Raw genomic sequence first — 20,619 nt, 5'->3', positions numbered from 1 at the left:
CACTATTCTTCAGACCCTTCTGTAGTTGGTGTGACAAACCAAAGCACTTACATCAGTATACCAAACTCACTATATAGCGTCCAAACTACGTATCAAATCCTTGAAAACAATGTGAATATTCGTCGTGATAATTTCACCATTTCCAAGGTGAATAATTCTACTGTTGGTTACTACTGGTGCAGTATTAGAGGTCACTCTATTCCAAGCCAAGTGGTCCACATTGAGCAATAGTGTAGCACCTCAGCAATCAAGTCATGCAACTCGCCAATTATACCTCTTCTATCGCAGGGCTCAAATCGATGTGCTAACGTTTCATGTCAAAATGTCTCAATTGTGAATGCTCAAGATCTCCAATGTGATTCCATTTCGACCCCCGCTCCTAAAATTGACCCTACCCCACTACCATCCACTGAAGATGAAAGCACTCCAGAAACAACTACTGATGAAGATAAAAGTAATACAGAATTGACGACTACCGAAGACAAACCCACTAACGCTTAGTCAACGCAGCCTGCCTACTGACAGTGACATCTTTACTATGCAAGAAACATCCAACATGAAGACCATTGCCTCAACAGCGACTACCATAGAGAGGGGTGACGGAACTCCCCAGGGTGGAGGGAGCCTACCTACTGATATTATATGGCTTGCTATTGGCATTGTCTTGGCTTTTCTACTTGTGGGTGTCTTCATTCTCCTAGCTGTCATTGCTGCACTGCAGTGCAAGAGGAGAATTAAAGATATACACACTAACACCGTATCAACCCTTAAATACTTTCATGCGTGCATGGTCATTTGCCAGGACCATAATTATATATACTGTGTGTGGTTTGCTTACATGCCAGGTGTCACCTCACCCAGCAGTCTCATGAATGACTTTGATAAATCTGGAAAATCTACTGTTGCCTTGAGGTGAGTGCCTGTGTGTGTGTCTGTCTGCATGTGTGCGCATGTTTTTTTTAGGAAATAGTTGTTAGACTCTCGTATCTGGTCACTCTTGGGACAGTGCAGCTTGGCCATGCAGAATAGAGAGGTGGCTGTGTTTCAGAAAATAGCCGCAGCTTAATAACGACCTTACCTCGAATCTAATGACTCATTTTGCTGTTCTTGCATGTAATTCGAGGATGATGGAATCATTCTGCTCTCTATTTATGTAATCCTTCCAAATCACACCCAAAACGTCTGTTCTAGGGCATTAAACACCGCATACATGCATGTGCCACTTTATTATAAGGAGCTTTACGTCATAATAATAATAGTTCGACATGTATTCATTTGAAAATGTTTGTGCCTGAGGGCAGCCCAAATGAAATACACCCATTCTAGTAGACTATACACATGCATGACTCTCATGCATGATCAATTGTTGCATGCGTTTTATTTTAGGCCAAGACTTGTTAACTGTTCTTATGAAATCTGCCGTAAAAAAGGGTTAAACATATATACATGCAGTATGTAGAATCATGTGCACCTTTGTATTTCTATAGGGACATTGGTACATGGTCAATTCAAACAGTGCGTTTATTTGATGATTAGTAATCATACACCTTTTCTACAAGCTAACGCTCCCATTTATATTGGTGAATCCCTTCTATTTCGTGCAGACTACCCCCAGTGGTTATGAGTCATCTCCCCTCTCATGATTTTGAAGAGTTGAGCGAACTACAGGATAAGCCTGCCTATGAGGTAGTGGACCAGACACGCCCCCCTCCTCCTGCAGACTACCAGCTCTCAGCCAGTGCAGCTTACGAGGTGGTGGACCAGACACGTACCCCTCCTCCTGCAGAGCTCTCAGTCTGTATGGCTTACGAGGTGGTGGACCAGACACGCCCCCCTCCTCCTGCAAACTACTAGCTCACAGCCTGTGTGGCTTATGCACCCACTATAACTTCAACACAGAGAACAAGTAGACACTATAACAACACAGACTGTTTGTCAATTGTATGAATCTGTAGTTAACATTATGTATACATGAATTATTATTATTCATAATTCATAATGAGAATTATATATGACAGGCAAGGATAAAAAAAAGCATGTGCATACATATACTCTAGCATTCATGTTGTTTTCCTAAGGTTTTATGGGGAACCTCTATAGGGCACACTCGTTCTCCATTGCATGGGGATTTAGTAGTGATGATGTATTATAGTGAAATAACAATCAGCAAAAATAACTGCTAACACGTATAGATCTACTGAGTTATATAAGAAGAACCAATTCATTCTTAGTCACTGCCTCCTTTACCCAATACATAACACACACTCAAAATACAAGCCACACCAATCAGTAACCCAGTTCCTATTGTAATCGCATCATCTTCATCCTTAGCAGTGAGCGCAAACGTGAGCAGAATCATCACTAGAGGGGCAATAAAGAAGAAACCGGAAAACACCGAAGAAGCTATACCAATTTTGACCACCGAAGAAGAGTTCAAATTTAGTAGGTGAACAATTGTCGCGGGGCAACCATCAGTGTAAATATTGGATGAGTTTATCTCTCGCTCAGTTACATTTTTGACAGCACTCAAACAATCAAGCGGTGAAGGTAGTGTTGTAGTGTTGCAACAAGATACAGAGACGGATTTGTTCCAAAATAGACTTTGTATCCTCGATAGCCACAGCATTTGAATTTTGCTTGATACTTGTCCCAGGTCAATTTAGTAGTCATGTTTAAAATCTGTTTCTGGAATGTGTATCGACTGCTTTCTTTGTAGTTTTCCACAATATTCATATTTGATGCAAACCAAACTGGTCCTGAGACAGTGAGAATAATCCCCGCAGTCAATAAAACAACACAAAAACAGGCAAAAGCGGCTCCAGGATGACTTGGCCTTTCTCCAAGAATGCACACTACCGGAATAACAAAAATCATTATCGTACTTACAACTAGTAAGACAGCTACGATGATCGTAAATACACTCACACAACCGATACAAACCACGTCATTGTAACTTCTAGCAATCTCAAAGAACTCTGGAGTTATTTTGCTCCACAATAAGGCAGATCCTACGAGCATTGGAATGCATGACAACACGACCACCGCTAGAACAGTGAAGGCACAGCATCCCCACCAGCAAAATCCCACACGGGCACCAGCTGCACGGAATAATGATAAACATGCATGCAGCATGTGAATACAGTAACTGCATGTAAACTATTACATGTATACATGCAGATACATTTTGCAGACGAGTGTACCTTTTAAATCCACCAACAGTGGTATAGACTGATCTTGTAGTTGCATAATTGTTAGTTTGCTTTTCTATAATTAATATTTTAGCTGTTTAGATCTGTTCTGTGGTATTATACAAATAAATAATTTATTATGGCTGCTGCTCTAAAGTAGGATGTTCCCAGGGACTTTTCTAGCTGGGAGGAGGGAAGTTCCCAGGGACTTCTCGCTAGGTAAGGAAGCCAGTCAGAATTAAAGGAACAAACACATCGTGACATGTACATGTATTACACTTTATGTATCAGACGTAATGTTTATTCTCTGTTGCCAATTATGGTTAGCATTTGCTTACTGTAACAACATGATGACAATTATTAAAGTCAAAATGCACAATAATTATAATATATAAAATAATGTCAAAACTAATAGCAGGAGTGCATGAATATTCATAGAAACAAAATAATGACCACATAACATTATTATGTATTGGTCAGTTAATATTCACTTGCTTGAACCGTGGTAGTGCTGACTTCCTGGGGGAATACCCTGACTTGCAGGGGGTGCTCCAACATAAGTTGGTGTGGTGTTTACGGGTGAGGGGTACATCAGGGAAGTGGGCGTGGCAGGGACATCGGAGGTCCCATGTAGTTTCCAGAACTCCGTGGGGAGTACATGTGCTGATACTGCTGGGGTGGGTAACCTTGCTGCATTCCGATTGGCTGACCACGAGGTTGCTGCATTCCCATTGGCTGACGAGGTTTCTGCATTCTCATTGGCTGATGAGGAGGTCACTGCATTCCCATTGGCTAACCAGGACTCGGATATGGCTCAGGTATTGGGTGAGGGAGTGGCAGTAAGGGTGGTGCTGTGTAGGGTACCCCCTGCTAGGGTAGGTGTAAGCCTGGGGAGGTGGTGGGTGGCCCTGGTGAGAGGGAGGGGCTCTCCTGTGCCGATGCTTTGGCTGGGGACGTCTTGCCTCAGCTTTCCCTGTAAGAGGAGAGAAAGACAGTATGACTGCATGTAACAGCTACACAAACAGTGAGCCAGTACATATAAAATATTGTGGCAATGTGTATGATCACTACGACAACACACCCACCTGGACATTGTGCCTGCCTGTGCCCTTGTAGATTGCAAAAGTGACAGAGGAGGAATTTGGGAGCCTTACAGTCGCCCACCAGAGCCCTATACCATCCATCACAACATCCTACCAAAGCAAGACATCCATAAATAAAAACACATTACAAGCACAGCGTATGAGAAATTCACATTGATTGTTGGTAATTAACTTTTATCTCTCAAAATTGAAAGAAAAGTCTCTTACACTTTCAGCAAGGCAGAGTCCCAGGTAAAATATAGTTCAGTTTTCAGTCTTTACTTGGACGACCTGTAAATGAGAATGTCGATGTTGTATGAAGGTGAAGGACTTACGGGGGAGAGCTTCGTGTCGATATCGATACCAACACTTTAAATTAGGGAAATCAGGGACAGTCAACTGTAATAAAGAGATTGCAAGTAAAGTCATATTGTTTACATACTGTTTTGTAGTTCAAGGCAGAGTCCCAGGTAATTATAAATAGTTCAGTTTTCAGTCTTTACTTGGACAACAAAATGAGAATGACAATAATAAAATCGTTGAAATTAGATCCATGGAATTTTGGTTGAAACAGATTGTATTGTACTGTAGATACAACATGTAAATTTTAATGTATTATTTCCCACAGGCTGGTCTGCTGAGTTTTATCCAGGATTCAACTGCATCATGTGTCAGGAGATGGTCTACCACTACCACCTGCAGCCACAACATCTGTAAGGTGTGAAAGTATTAATTGATTAGAGATATCACTAATGTACTGTGTCCTTGTATAGGGCATCTTATGTAAGTTAGTTCTCTGCATATACTCCATGTGGTTATAGTAGACTGGAGAATGGCTACAGTAATATTTATCTGCTGTCTGCTGGGAAGTGTTCTCTTGTGTATGGACAGACTTTGAGTGAGTTGATAATTATATACAAGGGCAACTAATCTGTAAACTGTAAACTAGTCCAGATAGGAAATCATTGTATTAATGGCATATACAGTTCGACTGAGATCATTCGGTGAGCACATTCACACTGACCACACTGGAGATATCATCTCGTTCTCCGATATTGGGTCAGGATCTGATTTCGTTGTTCCACCAACTCCCTGGTTGTGCACCACCTCAGATATTAATAACGTTGAGTGGCAGTTTCCTGATGGGACTGCAGTGGGAAGACGTGCAGGGCGTCCGGTTGGGGCCGAACTGGTCACCTTAGAAGGTAGTGGTCTTGGCATTATTCTGTTTCGTGGACCCACACACTTCAGTCCTGATGGAGAACACTGCTGTGTGAGGACTACCACCAATGAAAGGAGATGTGTCACCTTCAGTGAGTGGTTTGAGTGAATTGTAGCCATTGGTAGCATCAAGGGCGTATACGCCCTTAATTGGTAGCATGCAGTTGTCAAGCTCACTCATATTAAATTATTGGTTTTCGTTCTTTTTCTTTTAATGTGTTGTGTACCCCTCCCATGGATATGCACAGCTCCCTGCCCCACACTGCCTCCCCTCACTAATGGAAGTATCTCATACAACCCAACCACCAACATGGCCACCTACAGCTGTGTCACTGGGTACACCATCAGTGGAGCTACTCCGATAACTTGTACGAGTGATGGTACTAGTGCTGGTACCTGGTCTCCAACACCACCTACAGTCATTTGTACAAGTAAGACTAGAACTAGTATAAGTATAGTTAGTGTGTGTTTACTTTTCCCAACACAGTCGTCACCTGCCCTGTCCTAACCTCCCCTACCAATGGAGCCTTGTCCACCACTAGTCGGGACTACCTCACTGTTGCTACATACAGCTGTGATACTGGCTACGTCCTCACTGGTAATAGTGGTAGTGCTAGAACATGTCAAGCTACTGGTCTGTGGTCAGGAGAGATAGAAACTTGTCCACGTGAGTTAGCAAAATAATGGTGGTCTATACAGGTGATTGTATGTGTTTGGTTTCCCCAGCTGTTGACTGTGGTTCCCTAGGCCATCCCTCCAATGGAGCAGTGAGCACATCCTCTGGAACCACCTTTAGTCAAGTGGCCACTTACACCTGTATCAATGGGTACATGATTAGTGGTACTATCTTTAGAACCTGTCAGGCTACTGGATCTTGGAGTCCTTCTCAACCCACCTGTGAACGTGAGTATCGGTGATATCACAGTGTGTTGACTTTCTGTTTTTCACACGTGTAGCTGTTGACTGCAATGATCTCCCTGACCCATCCAATGGAGCAGTGAGTACATCCTCTGGAACCACCTTCATGATGACTGCTACCTACACATGTAACTCTAGATACCTACTCATTGGTGATACTAGTCGGACTTGTCAAGCTAATGGAGTGTGGAGCGGCAGTACACCAACCTGTCTATGTGAGTAGCTTTATCATTCATACTTAATTATTATCATTCCTTGTAGTGACTTGTTTTGACCTCGGCAATCAAGCTAATTCAGACATATCGTACAATGGTGGAACTAGTAACCTCAGACCACCTGACACTGTGGCCACCTACACCTGTGTCAATGGTTACAGGATTGATGGTACCGCTAGTGACACCATAATTACTCGGAGCTGTCATACCAATGGACTGTGGAGTGGTACCACACCAAGTTGTGAATGTGAGATTGTCACAACTCTTTGTATTGTGTACGTCTTTCTCTCTTATACACAGTAATTTGCCCAACTCTCCCTAATCCAACAAATGGAGTCATTCAATACAGTGACTCCATTATCCCCCGAGTAACAACCTCCACGGCTAGCTACAGTTGCACAGCTGGCTACCTATTCAGTGGGACAGCAGTGAGGACATGTACTACCAGTGGATGGAGTAATAGCACGACTCCTACTTGTACAGGTCTGTTGTTTGGTTCACTGTTACACCATACATACGTGATAATTATTGTGTATTTCTTTACAGCCACCTGTGATGACCTCACTGTACTAAACAATGGAACCATCAGCTACAATCCAATCTCCTCACCCAGGTTAGTGGGAGCCGTGTCTACACACAGCTGTGCTGTTACTGGTTACCAACCATCCAATGGACCTGATCGGGTGTGTCAGTCTGACAGAATGTGGAGTGGAGGTGTCATCACTTGTCAAAGTGAGTTGTATACATAAAGCTTTACAGTACGTTATATCAATTGCTTATTTTTAGATTTTTAGTGGTGGTAAGTATGAGTTACTGTACTTGTTACATTTTGACCTCTGAGATCAAAGGAAACAGTGTGCCAATATCTGCCATATCGGCAGCATATGAAACAGTTCACCAACTGTGCCAGTATCCAGATATTGCATGGCATAGCGGTTATACAGTAAAGTAGTGGGATTTGTGCATGTGTCACAATTAATTATGCATTGGTTCATTAGTTATCAGCTGCGGCTCCCTGTCTATAAGTAATGGAGCAGTGGACACATCCTCTGGAGTCACTTTTGGGAATACAGCTACTTACAGCTGTGATGGAGGGCACATCTTAGTTGGGTCAAATACAAGAACATGTGAGGCTAATGGAAACTGGAGTCCAGGCGCTCCAACCTGTTTAGGTGAGTTAGTTCATGTTGATAACAGTTACTACATGCAGCTATGGATCTAGTAGCTTTGTTTATTCTGTCATAGTGAAAGTTAATTGATTGTTTTGGTTACACCTTTCTTCTTCCAGCCATACAAGTGGTGATCAGCCCCAGTGGTATTCCAATGGCTGGTCAGAGTTTCTCCCTCACTTGTTCCCTGACTGGAGGGGCCTCTCTACAACCCACCCTCTCCTACCAGTGGACGAGGGAGGGAGGGTCACTCATGCCCAGCACAGCAACCCTCAACTTTGACAGTCTCTACTTGTCAGACGCTGGTCAGTACAGCTGTCAGGTCATCCTCACCTCCAGTCAGCTTGAGGGGGAACACACTGTAGCTGCTCACTACACCATTGAGTTCATGAGTAAGTGTTTATATATAAAGCATGTGTTGATTCAATTTCAATATAATATCTCATCCCATGCATGGTATTTTGCAATTTAGCATTTTTCTTCAACCACTTCACATGCAGGTATGCATATTCAAATTCGTCTAGAGGGAATAACAAACTGCAGAGTATACACTGAACAAGACGCTGGTATGAAAACAGATGACATCACCAATAGTCTAACACAAGGCATTGAAAGCCAGTGTGCCTGTGGATTTAACTCTTCCCTCGTTTTGAATCCCTTTATTATTTGTTTCGATGACTCCCCTAGTCATGTGACCTACAGAGCTGTGCTCACTGGATCAGAGAGTGTATCTACCATACAACTGGCTAGGCTAATGGAACAATGGATTGAGAATCATCCAATCGTTGTGGTGCAGAGAGCAGGCCTCAGTGTGACTAACAGTTGTCCGGTTGTCATTGCTAACCTCAATAGTCCAGAGTGCCCTGAGGATATCACTAATCGGACACAGGTGGCTACTCCAACTTCAACCTCTTCTACTACCTCACTCACAGAGAGTGTAGTGGCCAATGTTGGTGCAGTGGCTGGTGGGGTGGTTGCTGGAGTCTTGGCCATTGCTGTGCTAACACTGATTGTAATGTTTGTACTGTTGTTACTGAGACAACGGAGGTCTGGATCCAAGGACATGAGTGATGAAAGGACAGGCAGTCAAGCAACAGAGTGAGTATTAGTGTGCATGCATGCATCTGGTCTGTAAATGAAGAAGTTATATTAGCTGTGTATACATATGGTTTTAGAGGGCTCATGACGTTTATTCTAACTATTATTGCATTGTCAATTGTATATAGCTACTGGACTATTTCCTGCAGACTACCCCCAGTGGTGATGAGTCATCTCCCCTCCCATGATTACGAGGAGTTGAGCGAACTGGAGGAGGAGGCTGCTTATGAGGTGATGGACCCTCCTGCAGACTACCAGCTCACTGCCTGTGTAGCTTATGCACCCACTGACTTCAACACAGAGAACAAGTAGACATGCACAACATGCATGCATATGCATGCTTTAATTGTATTTTTTTTTTTCAGTGTTGTGTATACATATAGACTGATCTGGATTTCTTGTTTTATTAATTGTAAATGTGGCATAAACAAAATATAATTAAAGACAACACTACGTGCATAGTTCAGAATAATTGTGAAGTTCAGATCGAATGCTTACATGCATCTAATGATTAGCTTTTGCAAGTGCTGCACAAAAAATCCCAACACACGCCACACCGGCCAGTAATCCAGTTCCAATTGCAGTCGCATCCTCTTTATTCCTAGCAGTGAGACAAAACGTAAGAAGGATCATCACTATAGCGGCGAGGAAGAAGAAACCAGAAAACACTGCAGAGGCTATATTAATGTTGCGTACTGTAGAGGAATCCAAATTTAGTAGGTGAACAATTTTAGCAGGGCAACCATCAGTGTAAATATTGGACAAGTTTATCTCTCGCTCAGTTACATTTTTGACAGCAATTACACATTCGAATGGTGAAGGTAGTGTTGTAGTGTTGCAACAAGATACAGGAACAGAAAAATTCAAAAATAGACCTTCATAATCTTTGTATCCTCGATACCCACAGCATTTGAATTTTGCTTGATACTTGTCCCAAATCAATTGAATAGTCACGTTGTGCATCTGTTTCTTGAATGTAAGCTTACTACTTTCTTCATAGTTAGTAACAATATTCATATTTTTTGCAAACCAAACTGGCTCTGAGACAATGAGAATAAATCCTATAGCCAATAAAAGGACGCAAAAACAGACAAAAGCAGCTCCAGTGTGGCTCGGCTTATCTCCAAATTTGCAGCATATTGGAATAGTAAAAATCAATATCACATCTACAACTAGCAAGACAGATATAGCAAGTGTAAAAACAACTACACAACCGATACAAATCACTTCATCGTAACTTCCAGCAATCTCAAAGTACTCTGGAGTTATCTTGCTCCATAATAAAGCAGATCCTATAAACATTGGAATGCCTGATAAGACGACTACTGTTAAAACAGTGAAGACACAGCATCCCCACCAGCAATATGCCACACGGGCACCAGCTGCACGGAATAATATGATTGTGTATATGCATGCAATTAGATCTATATGCAATAACATGCAGCAGGAATATTAACAATATACTGTAAACGATAATAATTATATGGTATACATATATTTGCAGACGGGTACCTTTGACTTCGGTCAACAGTGGTACAGACTGATCTTCTGGTTGCATAATGGTTAGTTTGCCTATTCTGGTCTGTTCTGTTTTTGCATTGCAATTATGGTATAATATAGAGTATACAAATCAATATTATTATGGCTGCATCTCTAAAGTAGGGGAGTCCCCAGGGACTTCTCTAGCTGGGAGGAGGGGAGTTCCCAGGGACTTCTCACTGTGTTGGGAAGTTAAGCCAAAATTAAAGACTGAAACACGTACGTACCTTACATACCTTACGTACATGTTTGTATGCCCATGCGTATATAATTATCATTACACCTCTTATCATCATACATGTATATTATACGTATATACGTCTCTGTTGCCAATTAATTATCGTTAGCATTAATTTTGCTTTATTGTCAAAGGTATACAACTTACTTACTTACAGTCTTTCAGCTGTAATTATCACGATGACAATGAACAAAATGCACAATATAAAATAATGTCATAACAGGAGTGCAAAATAATAATGACCACATAACATTATTATTATTCTACGTATTGTGTTTGTCAGTTAATGTTCACTTGCTTGAGCCGTGGTAGTGCTGACTTCCTGGGGGAATACCCTGACTTGCAGGGGGTGCTCCAACATAAGTGGGTGTGGTGTTTATGGGGGAGGGGTACATCGGGGAAGTGGGCGTGGCAGAGTGAGGTAGGGAAACCGGAGGTCCCATGTAGTTTCCAGGGGAGTACATGTGCTGATACTGCTGGGGTGCGTAGCCTTGCTGCATTCCGATTGGCTGACCACGAGGTCGTTGCATTATTCTGACCGGCTGACCACGAGGTTGCTGCATTCCCATTGGCTGACGAGGTTGCTGCATTCTCATTGGCTGATGAGGGGGTCGCTGCATTCCCATTGGCTGACCAGGACTCGGATACGGCCCAGGTATTGGGTGAGGGTGTGGCAGTAAGGGTCGTGCCGTGTAGGGTACCCCCTGCTGGGGGTAGGTGTGAGCCTGGGGAGGTAGTGGGTGGTGGCCCTGGTGAGGGGGAGGAGGTCTCCTGTGCCGATTCCTTGGCTGGGGACGTCTTACCTCAGCTTTCACTGTAAGAGGAGACAAAGACGTAACAGCATGTAACAGCTACACAAACAGTTAGTACATGTACATTAATTATAGGCATTGTACTATGACAACCGCCCACCTGGACACTGTGACTGTCTGTGCCCTCGTAGATTGCAAAAGTGACAGAGGAGGAATTTGGGAGCCTTACAGTCGCCCACCAGTCGCCCACCATCCATCACAGCATCCTACCAAATCAAGACATCGATAAATAAAAACACATTACGAGCACATGCAGTGTATCAGAAATTCACACAGTTATGCATTGATTGTTGGTAGCAAGAGAGTGTACAAACATGTTACATGACAAACGTTCGATATTGGAAGGTTGGACAGTCGAGCTTGCACAATTAAGTACGTACACATATATACCGTGTAGCAGGAGAAGTATAATTATATATACTTACAATATCTTGCCACTGGGAGTTCTTCGAGTGGAACATCAGACCATCTTGAAACCGCTCCAGAATATACGACCTCACTACAACAAGAGGAGGTAGGTTAGTACAGTAGCGTAAGCGATCTCCATTAAAGAGGCAAATTTGTGTGCTGAATTGAGACTGAGGATTGCAAATAGCCACAGCATCAAACAGTCTGAGCACATCACTGGTACTGCACTAGCCACAAGAGGTGTGGCTAACTTACTTTTTCCAGAGACGTTGGATCCCAAGTTGTGGTCCAGGTTGAAAGGATCTGGGAAGTGGAACAGTGAAGGTTATGGTACTACAAGGTTGACATTATGCAGGCATTGTAGGGAATTAAGGGATTACTGCAATGAAGAAGCTATTCTTTCTGCTAATACAATATTGTAGGATGTGTTTGCACCTGTATTAAATTAGACAGTTTCACTGACCTTCAATACAGAGGGGTTTTCCAATCCACCACTTGTCAAACTTGGACAGTGGCTCCTTTTGCTTAATGGTCACAACATATTCATTCCACTTGAAAGTCAACATGTGCCTAAAGACAAATTTATACATTTTATTATGCATCTTATCTTATTAGCAGTTAACACGACACAATCCTTACCTTAGAAATCCCAGCCACAACTCCCCCACACTCTGAGTGTTCTTCTTCCACCCACTCCACACCTCTCCCTGCATGAGGGGCAGGGGAAGACAAAGATTTAACATCTCTAATATTCTAGACCGTACGTGTGTGTGTGTGTGTGTGTGTGTGTGTGTGTGTGTGTGTGTGTGTGTTGTGTGTGTGTGTGTGTGTGTGTGTGTGTGTGTGTGTGTGTGTGTGTATGTGTTGTGTGTGTGTGTGTGTGTGTGTGTGTGTGTGAACGTACGAGTTCTGTGGGGTTGTCAAAGTGGTAGTAGTAACAGTCCCAGCCGTTGATAATAGGTCCCTCGGTCCTCACAGTGGGGTGGAGCTAATGACAGGGGGGAGGGGCAGAGTATACAGTACTCATTGCAAATTACCAGCAGAGGCTAAATAAATTTCGTATGAAGCGTCCCACTACTATACGTACTGTACATGGTGAAAATATAGAGATTGCAGTAGCTACCACAGTGTGTGTGTGTGTGTGGGGGGGGGGGGTACCTGCTGCAGTATCGGCACAACTGGAGGGTCAATGTTCTGCAGGTAGTGGAGCATGAGGATAATGTAGGCGTACGAGGAGAGACTGCCTGACGACGCATCACCGATGTCACACACCTGTATGGGGAAATCCCTGATTATCACATGACCATGCACGCAGCTACATAATATACACAGTGACTGCATGTTAATGAGCGTAGACCTTATGTATTAAGTACGTGCTCCATCTAGCTTTTTAGTTTTGGGGCATACACAAATATACCTGTATGTAATTTGTATAACGCCATCCATCCCTCGTACCTAGTTACTCAATACCCCAGCTCAGCGACCTACCCACCCCTCACCTTAGCAAACTTCTTGACAGTGTAACCCAGTACCCGGACCCGATCGTCGATGGTTGAGTAGGCCTTGAGCATGGCAGTGTTCCTCATGGCCAGTCGGTTCTCCATGCTGATGTCACACTCCAAGTTCCTATAGAGAGGGGAGGGGGGTTAAGAATGGTGACATTGTGACAACATCCAAAGGGGGCCGGGGGGTACAGTTGTGTGCAATTTTACCTACAGCATTAGTTGAGCCTATATAGATAAAGCTATAACACAGATCGAAATTAGCAATCAAAAATTGTAATCTGAAGGCAATACAATACAATACTGTGTGCTATATACTGTATATATAGCTCTGAAAACAGGCCTGATTCTGACCACTTATATATTATATAGCGGAGGCCACGCTTTTTTGGGGGCCCGAAATAAAACTAAAAGATGCATTTGGTAGCTAGTGCTACAATGATTATGGTGTGTTTAGATCAGTGATTTATATATTAATAATGAAAGCACCGCAGGTGCTGATGCCTCGGTGGAGGTGCCAAACTACATAACATAAAACTACTAATAGCTAGCTTTTATACACACATTGATTATAATTATCATGATGAACATCTTTAATTTTACTGCAATCAACCAAATAGTGGGTAATGATCAACCATGATTGTTGTTAAAAACGATCGATGCCAAAAGTTCAAGTCTAAAATTAATGGCTGTAAGTCAGCAGAGCCTTGCAGCTCTCTGCTCAGTCTTGCAGCTACCAATAGCTAGCGTTCTAGTGCAGAGCTAACTACTAAGTAGAGTAGTAACACTCGGTGAACAAGTTTTGCTACGGACTCTTCTGAAAAGGCTGCAATGGCATTCCAGGTAAGCAAAACTAGGCATAACTCGAGAACGAAGCATTATTTTGCAAATCCACGAATAAAAATCCAAGTAAACATGACTAGAAGCCTATAGAAACTCTTACTTGCACTTGATTCATCCTTGAGCAGCTGTAGCAGTCTACACACAGACACACAAACACACTACCGTATACCTCGCTTGCGCATGCACACCGAGGCATAATAATTATAGCACAATGAACACTGCAGTTTAATTACAGCTTACCACTGTGGCAGAAAGAACTTGACAATGGGCACTCTAGCGCTAGTGATGGACACCACCTGCTCGTATTCTGTACATCGTTACCATAGTAATAGCGGACACGTGCATACAACTGTAGTAGACCCACCCCCAAACTTCCTCAGCTCCCTCCCCACTTTGGCAATCACATCCTTGTGCTGTGTCTTCTCAGCCTAACAATGTGTGAGTGTGAGTGTGAGTGTGTGTGTGTGTGTGTGTGTGTGAGTGTGTGTGAGTGTGAGTGTAAGTGTGTGTGTGTGTGCGTGTGTGTGTGTGTGTGTGAGTGTGAGTGTAAGTGTGTGTGAGTGTGAGTGTAAGTGTGTGTGAGTGTGAGTGTAAGTGTGTGTGCGTGTGTGTGTGTGTGTGTGTGTGTGAGTGTGAGTGTGTGTGTGTGTGTGTGTGTGTGTGTGTGTGTGTGTGTGTGTATATGAGTGTGAGTGTAAGTGTGTGTGAGTGTGAGTGTAAGTGTGTGCGTGTGTGCGTGTAAGTGTGTGTGTGCGTGCACGAGAATTACAAGGCTAAAAGAAAGGGGTGGCTGGCTTCCTTTACAGTATGTATGTATGTGTGGAGACAATTGTACAGACAGCCAACACAAACAGAACTACTGTATACACAGGACTGCACACTGCAACTAGCTAGTAGAAAGTAGCCAATATTCAATATTGCCATAATTATTACCCCAAAAATACATACATACATAGGACTGGATTGCAACTGCACAGTATAGTATATACCATTAAAAATATGCAGTGCACAATCTACAGTTTAGAACTACAGAATTGGGATTTGATGAGCAGGAACTCTATTTATCTGCCTAACTGGGTACCTGTGCCTCTGTTGGCTGGTTCCCGGGAAGGATGAGGCACATGTCCACGTCACTTGTGTACAGGCCAAACCCATTGGCCGACGAGCCAAACAACTTAAGGTGAGCGTCTGCACACATTGAGAACAGGTGTATTTAGGTAACCATGGATACAGAGCTCTAGTTGCCAGGTTACCTGGGTAGATGTTGTGTATGTCACTGACAATGAAGTCGCACACTTTTTTCCGTTCTTTCTTATCCCTCTGACTGGGGGCAACGTCCTCTGTTTGGGGTATGTCAAACCATGATGGCTTTATGGGGGGTCATGGCTTTGTGGGGGTCATACTTAAACTTAGGGGGGGGTAGGTCATGGACTTAACTACAATGTAATTCAGATAGTCAATAATCTTAATGGCAATGTTAATGCTAATTTTAAAAGAGGACAATAATTATGATGAAGTACTGTAAAGTTACGTACCAAGGGGACTAATAAATTATTACAAGGCAAACATCATAAGGGGCTCGAGTGTACACTACTAGTCATGGCAGTACACTACACATAGCTACATGTATCCCACTCACTCATGTAGCTCTTGAAGGTATCCCTGAGTGCATTGAGGCTACTAGTCTTGGGAGGGGGGGTGGACAGTGAAGAGATGTTAGGTAGCATCTCATTGGGGCAATTCTAGAGACGAGATATCAATACACGCTGTATGTTGTGTAGTGTGTGTGCTTGCCTCGTATGTACGTGTGTGTGTGTGTGTGTGGGTGTTGTGTGTGTGTGTGTGTGTAGAGTGTGTGTGTGTGTGGGTGTGTATGTGTGTAGAGTGTGTGCTTACCTCATGTGTACGTGTGTGTGTGTGTACGTGTGTGTGTGTGTGTGTGTGTGTGTGTGTGCTTGCCTCGTATGTGTGTTTAGCTGAGTTCCTACACACTGAGCACACCTTCTGGTAGGGCTGTGGAAACACATAACATACACACATCCGATGGTTTAAAGGCGTTGATTATATATATAGAGCTCGAAGTGAGCGTTCAGTAAACCACAGTGACCCTCTAAACTTATGGCCATTCAATTTAATAATACTTGGTACGCATTGAGTATACTAGTCTACTACAATAGAATCAGCTAGTACCAGTAATACACAGTTGGACTGTGAGAGACGAAACTTTAGAGTTGCCTCGATACCAACGCCCTTATTTGGAGCGGCATCAACTGAAACGCTGACATCCTCCATAGCACAAGCCAAACTGGCGACTTCATCTTTCTGTACTGGGGTCGTAGTTCCTTTCGGTGGAGTGGGCGGTTCTGCTGAGTCAGCACTAGTAAGAGGTGTGACCACAGCTAATGGACAGATAGCAGACACCACACCACTGTCATCCTCTTGAACACCTGCAGTGTATGACAATGACTCGTACAAATGATAATTATTTGTACACATGCACGTACTGTGCAATTTAAGCAAATGTAAAGAGGGTACATTTTTCTTGAAAATTCAGCAGAAAATTCTTTTTACAAGTTACCTGTGGGGGTGTGAGGGGGTGGGCTTATGCTAGGTCCCTTGTCTGGCAGCTGGCTGTAGAAGTAGACAGTCGTCTGCTTGAGACAAGTGATATAGTAGTCATAGATCCTGTCATAGTAGACACATCGAGCCAGGTTACTCTTGGATATCATCGGGTCTGTGAGGGGGATCACATGATCTTGGTACTGAGTCACATGACAACGTACCCTCTACGGCTAAACGATGTATCCCCCACTGTCGGGATTCTCTCAGCAGGGGGCCTTTCTGTCGAATACTCACAGCCAATTTGGGAATGTCAAAATCATGAGTATAAAATCTGTACGGCGGCAAAAAACAATCATTATTATTAGCTAATGGTTACCGGGAACTATAGCTTATACTGTATAGCGGGTAAATTTTCAGGGGGGGGGGGGGGGGGGGGGCCAAAACATTCGTGGTTGAGCAATATTTAGTCACTTAATTCGTGGATAATATTTTCGTGGTTGCTGCTTGCACTGCAGGTAAAGGTAGGTAAGGTCGCTTCATTTGTGGTCAGAGCTCCAACCACAAAGACCACAAATACTTTGCCTCATGAAAATTACCAGCTATACGGTAGTAAACACACCCCTAATAATAATTATTCTCTCACCGGAGCAGCTGTATCCATAGTTCCCCCACGCTCTGCTTGTTCTGAGGGTGCCACTCTTGCCCCAGTGTGGTGAACAGAGAGAGGTCATCCTCTGTCAGTAAAGCCACACCCTCTTCCTCACTCTCCTTTGACCTAGGGGGGACCATCTGGAGTGTGAGGGGTACGTGTTATGGTGAAGGATTTTTTTCTTTTCGTGTGATTGGCAAAAAAGCAATTCTTACTTCGTGTAGGACTGGTAGAACTGGCGGTGTAGTCTGTTGTAGGAAATGTATCACCATGACGATAAACATGTGACCAGGATAGTATCCATACTCTTGAGCATCCAGTTTGCAAATCTGTCAGAGACAAAATTCAAATATTTATGAGTTTGCAGTCAACAAGACTCATATCCTATACGTACCTCCTCTGTGTGTCTATACGGCACACACACTAGTTTAATAGCCCATTTATAGTGTTTGGTGTGCTTAGATCAGCATTACTTTTGCCCACAACAGAGCTATCAATACATCACAACCACAGCTGATTATATCTATAGGTACTCAACAGAAATTGTAATTTAAAAAAAATCTACTCTCTATGGTTGTCGAACTGTTAGTGTTCCCTAGCCATGTACAAGTAATGACCACACTGACCTTGACCCAGTGCATGAATACCACACCCAGTTTGAACACCCTCTCGTCCATTCCACCATAGCACTTCAGCAGCGGGGCCAACACCATCGGCTGTGTGTGTGTGTGTGTGTGCATGTGTGTGTGTGTGTGTGTGTGTGTGTGCGTGCGTGTGTGCGTGTGTGTGTATATATAATAATACAGTATACAAGTTATGGCACCCACATTTCCAGCCATAGGTCTGATCTCACACAATAAGCCACTGCACACAGAGAGAGAGAGGGGATGAACAAAAATAATAAGTAAAGTCTTCATTTTGCTACCTTTTCTTGTGCTTGAATAGTATCCGTGGTATCTTGTTGAAGGCATAATAGTCAGGGTTGACATCAGTGTATAGAGCAGCTACAGACAGTAAGAGAATATGAACAGTATGAACTCAATAGCAGAGGCAATCTCTTCAGCAGACATTATTACCACTGTCTCTATCTAGCGAAACCACACCAAGGAAATGGAGGAATTGCACACAATAAAATTAATAAAATAGATAGGTACTTTCGGACATAGTAGTGATACACGTTCACAAACCGTTGCTTTTCAGTATCTCCACAACTCCGTTCATCACCACGGGAATGGCCTTCTGCAGGGGTCAGCAATAGTACGAGTATAGGGGATGTGGTTTCACAGGCGTACCTGTGAGTCCACGGCAGTTGGTATGTCCAGGTTGATGTTGACATTGCTGTTGATCACAGCAAATTCACTGGCAGTAGAACCATGCATTTGAACACTAACATCTGTGTGTGTGTGTGGGTGGGGTGTGTGTGTGTGTGTGTACGTGTGTGGGGGGGGGCAAGTCAATTAGTGATTGATAATAGGCTGAGATGCTATATGCACTATATTCTAATAATGCCAATACATTAGAGGTGTAGTTGACAGGCTTGATGGGACTTTTCGTTTCTAACCACATTAGTATATTTACAGGAATTACCATACTTCACTTGTACACACTCACCAGGGAACTTGTCATGCACGAGGCCCTGGAGCACCTCCACCACGTCTCTACGCACTGTCAGCTGACCACAGGCAGCAGCCGAGTGAGACTGATAGGTGCCCTCAATGAAGCTGGTGAGGGCCTCGAGGTTAGTGACCGTCAGTGTGGGTGGCTGGGACAGTGCTTGGTCCAGATTATACTCCTGCCACATTTCAATGGAAAACACAAGTTTAGAGCCAAGAATGATGCTTTCAACCACAAACAAAAACTGTGTAATTCTTTGCCACAACAAATTGCATAAACCTGCTACAGAATAAAACTTCAATTTAGAAAATTGGATCATTCATAATTAAAGGGTTGTAAGTGAATACCTTGATACGTAGCTTGTGGTGATTGCCAGAGAGATGCTGTTCCACTCCCTTGATGTCAGACATTCCAGCGGGACAGACCACACACACCGTCAGGTAGCCATTCTTACGGGCTGGGATCTAGGAGGAAATAATAGCACAAGCTACAGATCAACATTAACAGGTAGATTAATCAATCAATGCAGTGATTAGCTATTGGACGGTGCAGGGGGTGCCAATATTGAAAAAGGTACATACGCAAGTAGTGGTGAAGCCAATAACATTTTGGAGAAATGACTCTGATAAGCCAGCATTGTGAATATACGTACAACTTCCAAGAAACAATTATTATTATTCAGAGCCACAGGAGAACCATATTCATTGAATGTAGTCTGTCTACTCAAAACTCTCCATTCTACGAACCAGCTATTATACTTGCAGATTCTGCCTGGAAAATGTCTTGCAGTTGCAATGCAGTTACATGTTAGAATTTTACCTTGAGAGCTTTGATCTCTTTCTTTGTGTACTTGGTGAATGGATAGATGTAATGTTTCTCATACACGGTTAGATCAGGGGGTGGGGGGTCCTCCGCCATGATGGACTTGTCTGCTTCTATCCTTTATACCTTCAGGGGAACAAACTTTTAATTTGTGGCTTTATAGTGTGTGTATAGGTAGTAGCTGGCTAGCTCACATGCAAGTAGGAAAATTGACGTTGCAAGCTTTATAATTATATGCCTAAGTCTAGTAGTGTAATATGTAAACTGCCATTGACTTGTTTTAACTTACAGAGCTTTATGAGGTGTAAAAAGCAACTCTCTCCCAGCTAGCTAGCTGCTCTCAGTTCTTCTTCTGGGTGGCCATGTGATTAGGTAATGATCGTAAATGCTAAAATTTAATATTGGAAATTATTAGGGGAAAGGTCGTCGTTAGAACAAACTGTTTCAGCTGATTTAGGGGTAAAGGTCGTCTTTGTTTGGCTGATGCAGCACTGAAAAACATCAATGACACTAACAGTCTCATGCTTCTAGCACCCCTTTAAATATTGTAGTTTGCTCTGTGCCTGCAAGAATTGCCTGTCACTCATACAGTACTGTTCTGTGTCTATCCAATATGTAGAGGTTATAAAGAATAAAAAGACGAATCGTTCCGTTATATGTCACAATAATTAGCTAATTATCGCAAAGAATAAAAAGACGAATCGTTCCGTCATTAATAAAAGGTCGCAATAATTAGCTA

At 43.1% G+C, this 20,619-nt stretch overlaps 3 protein-coding genes across 3 annotated transcripts; 1 reads left to right on the top strand and 2 right to left on the bottom strand.

Annotated features, from left to right (window-relative positions):
• Window positions 1–3,997: 3,997 nt before the first annotated feature.
• Window positions 3,998–9,318, top strand: LOC135334758 (uncharacterized). Its single transcript, XM_064530039.1, has 15 exons — window positions 3,998–4,063; window positions 4,899–4,988; window positions 5,044–5,053; window positions 5,257–5,583; window positions 5,740–5,922; window positions 5,979–6,158; window positions 6,218–6,394; window positions 6,448–6,624; window positions 6,671–6,871; window positions 6,925–7,107; window positions 7,171–7,356; window positions 7,623–7,796; window positions 7,913–8,185; window positions 8,294–8,891; window positions 9,041–9,318. The coding sequence occupies exons 1-15, from the start codon at window positions 3,998–4,000 to the stop codon at window positions 9,201–9,203; spliced, it is 2,988 nt and encodes a 995-aa protein (XP_064386109.1). The 3' UTR covers window positions 9,204–9,318.
• On the bottom strand, window positions 9,282–10,554 carry LOC135335029 (uncharacterized). Its single transcript, XM_064530422.1, has 2 exons — window positions 10,404–10,554; window positions 9,282–10,273 (listed from the first exon to the last, which is right to left on the bottom strand). The coding sequence occupies exons 1-2, from the start codon at window positions 10,447–10,449 to the stop codon at window positions 9,396–9,398; spliced, it is 924 nt and encodes a 307-aa protein (XP_064386492.1). The 5' UTR covers window positions 10,450–10,554; the 3' UTR covers window positions 9,282–9,395.
• Window positions 10,555–10,858: 304 nt separating this feature from the next.
• Window positions 10,859–20,288, bottom strand: LOC135335028 (terminal uridylyltransferase 7-like). The gene is made up of 29 exons (XM_064530421.1): window positions 20,170–20,288; window positions 19,878–20,006; window positions 19,406–19,522; window positions 19,056–19,236; window positions 18,737–18,837; window positions 18,632–18,683; window positions 18,370–18,448; window positions 18,272–18,308; window positions 18,071–18,160; window positions 17,660–17,773; window positions 17,439–17,584; window positions 17,017–17,126; window positions 16,812–16,967; window positions 16,424–16,680; window positions 16,193–16,246; window positions 15,873–15,975; window positions 15,487–15,573; window positions 15,315–15,421; window positions 14,598–14,661; window positions 14,474–14,540; window positions 13,388–13,514; window positions 13,047–13,160; window positions 12,793–12,876; window positions 12,528–12,595; window positions 12,352–12,458; window positions 12,144–12,191; window positions 11,906–11,979; window positions 11,581–11,686; window positions 10,859–11,482 (listed from the first exon to the last, which is right to left on the bottom strand). Exons 2-29 carry the CDS (start codon window positions 19,974–19,976, stop codon window positions 10,959–10,961), a joined length of 3,273 nt encoding a protein of 1,090 aa, XP_064386491.1. The 5' UTR covers window positions 19,977–20,006; window positions 20,170–20,288; the 3' UTR covers window positions 10,859–10,958.
• Window positions 20,289–20,619: the final 331 nt, after the last annotated feature.

Source organism: Halichondria panicea, chromosome 4, assembly GCF_963675165.1.
Source record: "Halichondria panicea chromosome 4, odHalPani1.1, whole genome shotgun sequence".
NCBI classification, from domain to species: Eukaryota; Metazoa; Porifera; class Demospongiae; order Suberitida; family Halichondriidae; genus Halichondria; species Halichondria panicea.
Note: the sequence above shows the minus strand (reverse complement) of the source record. Positions and strands in the feature narration are given on the sequence as shown.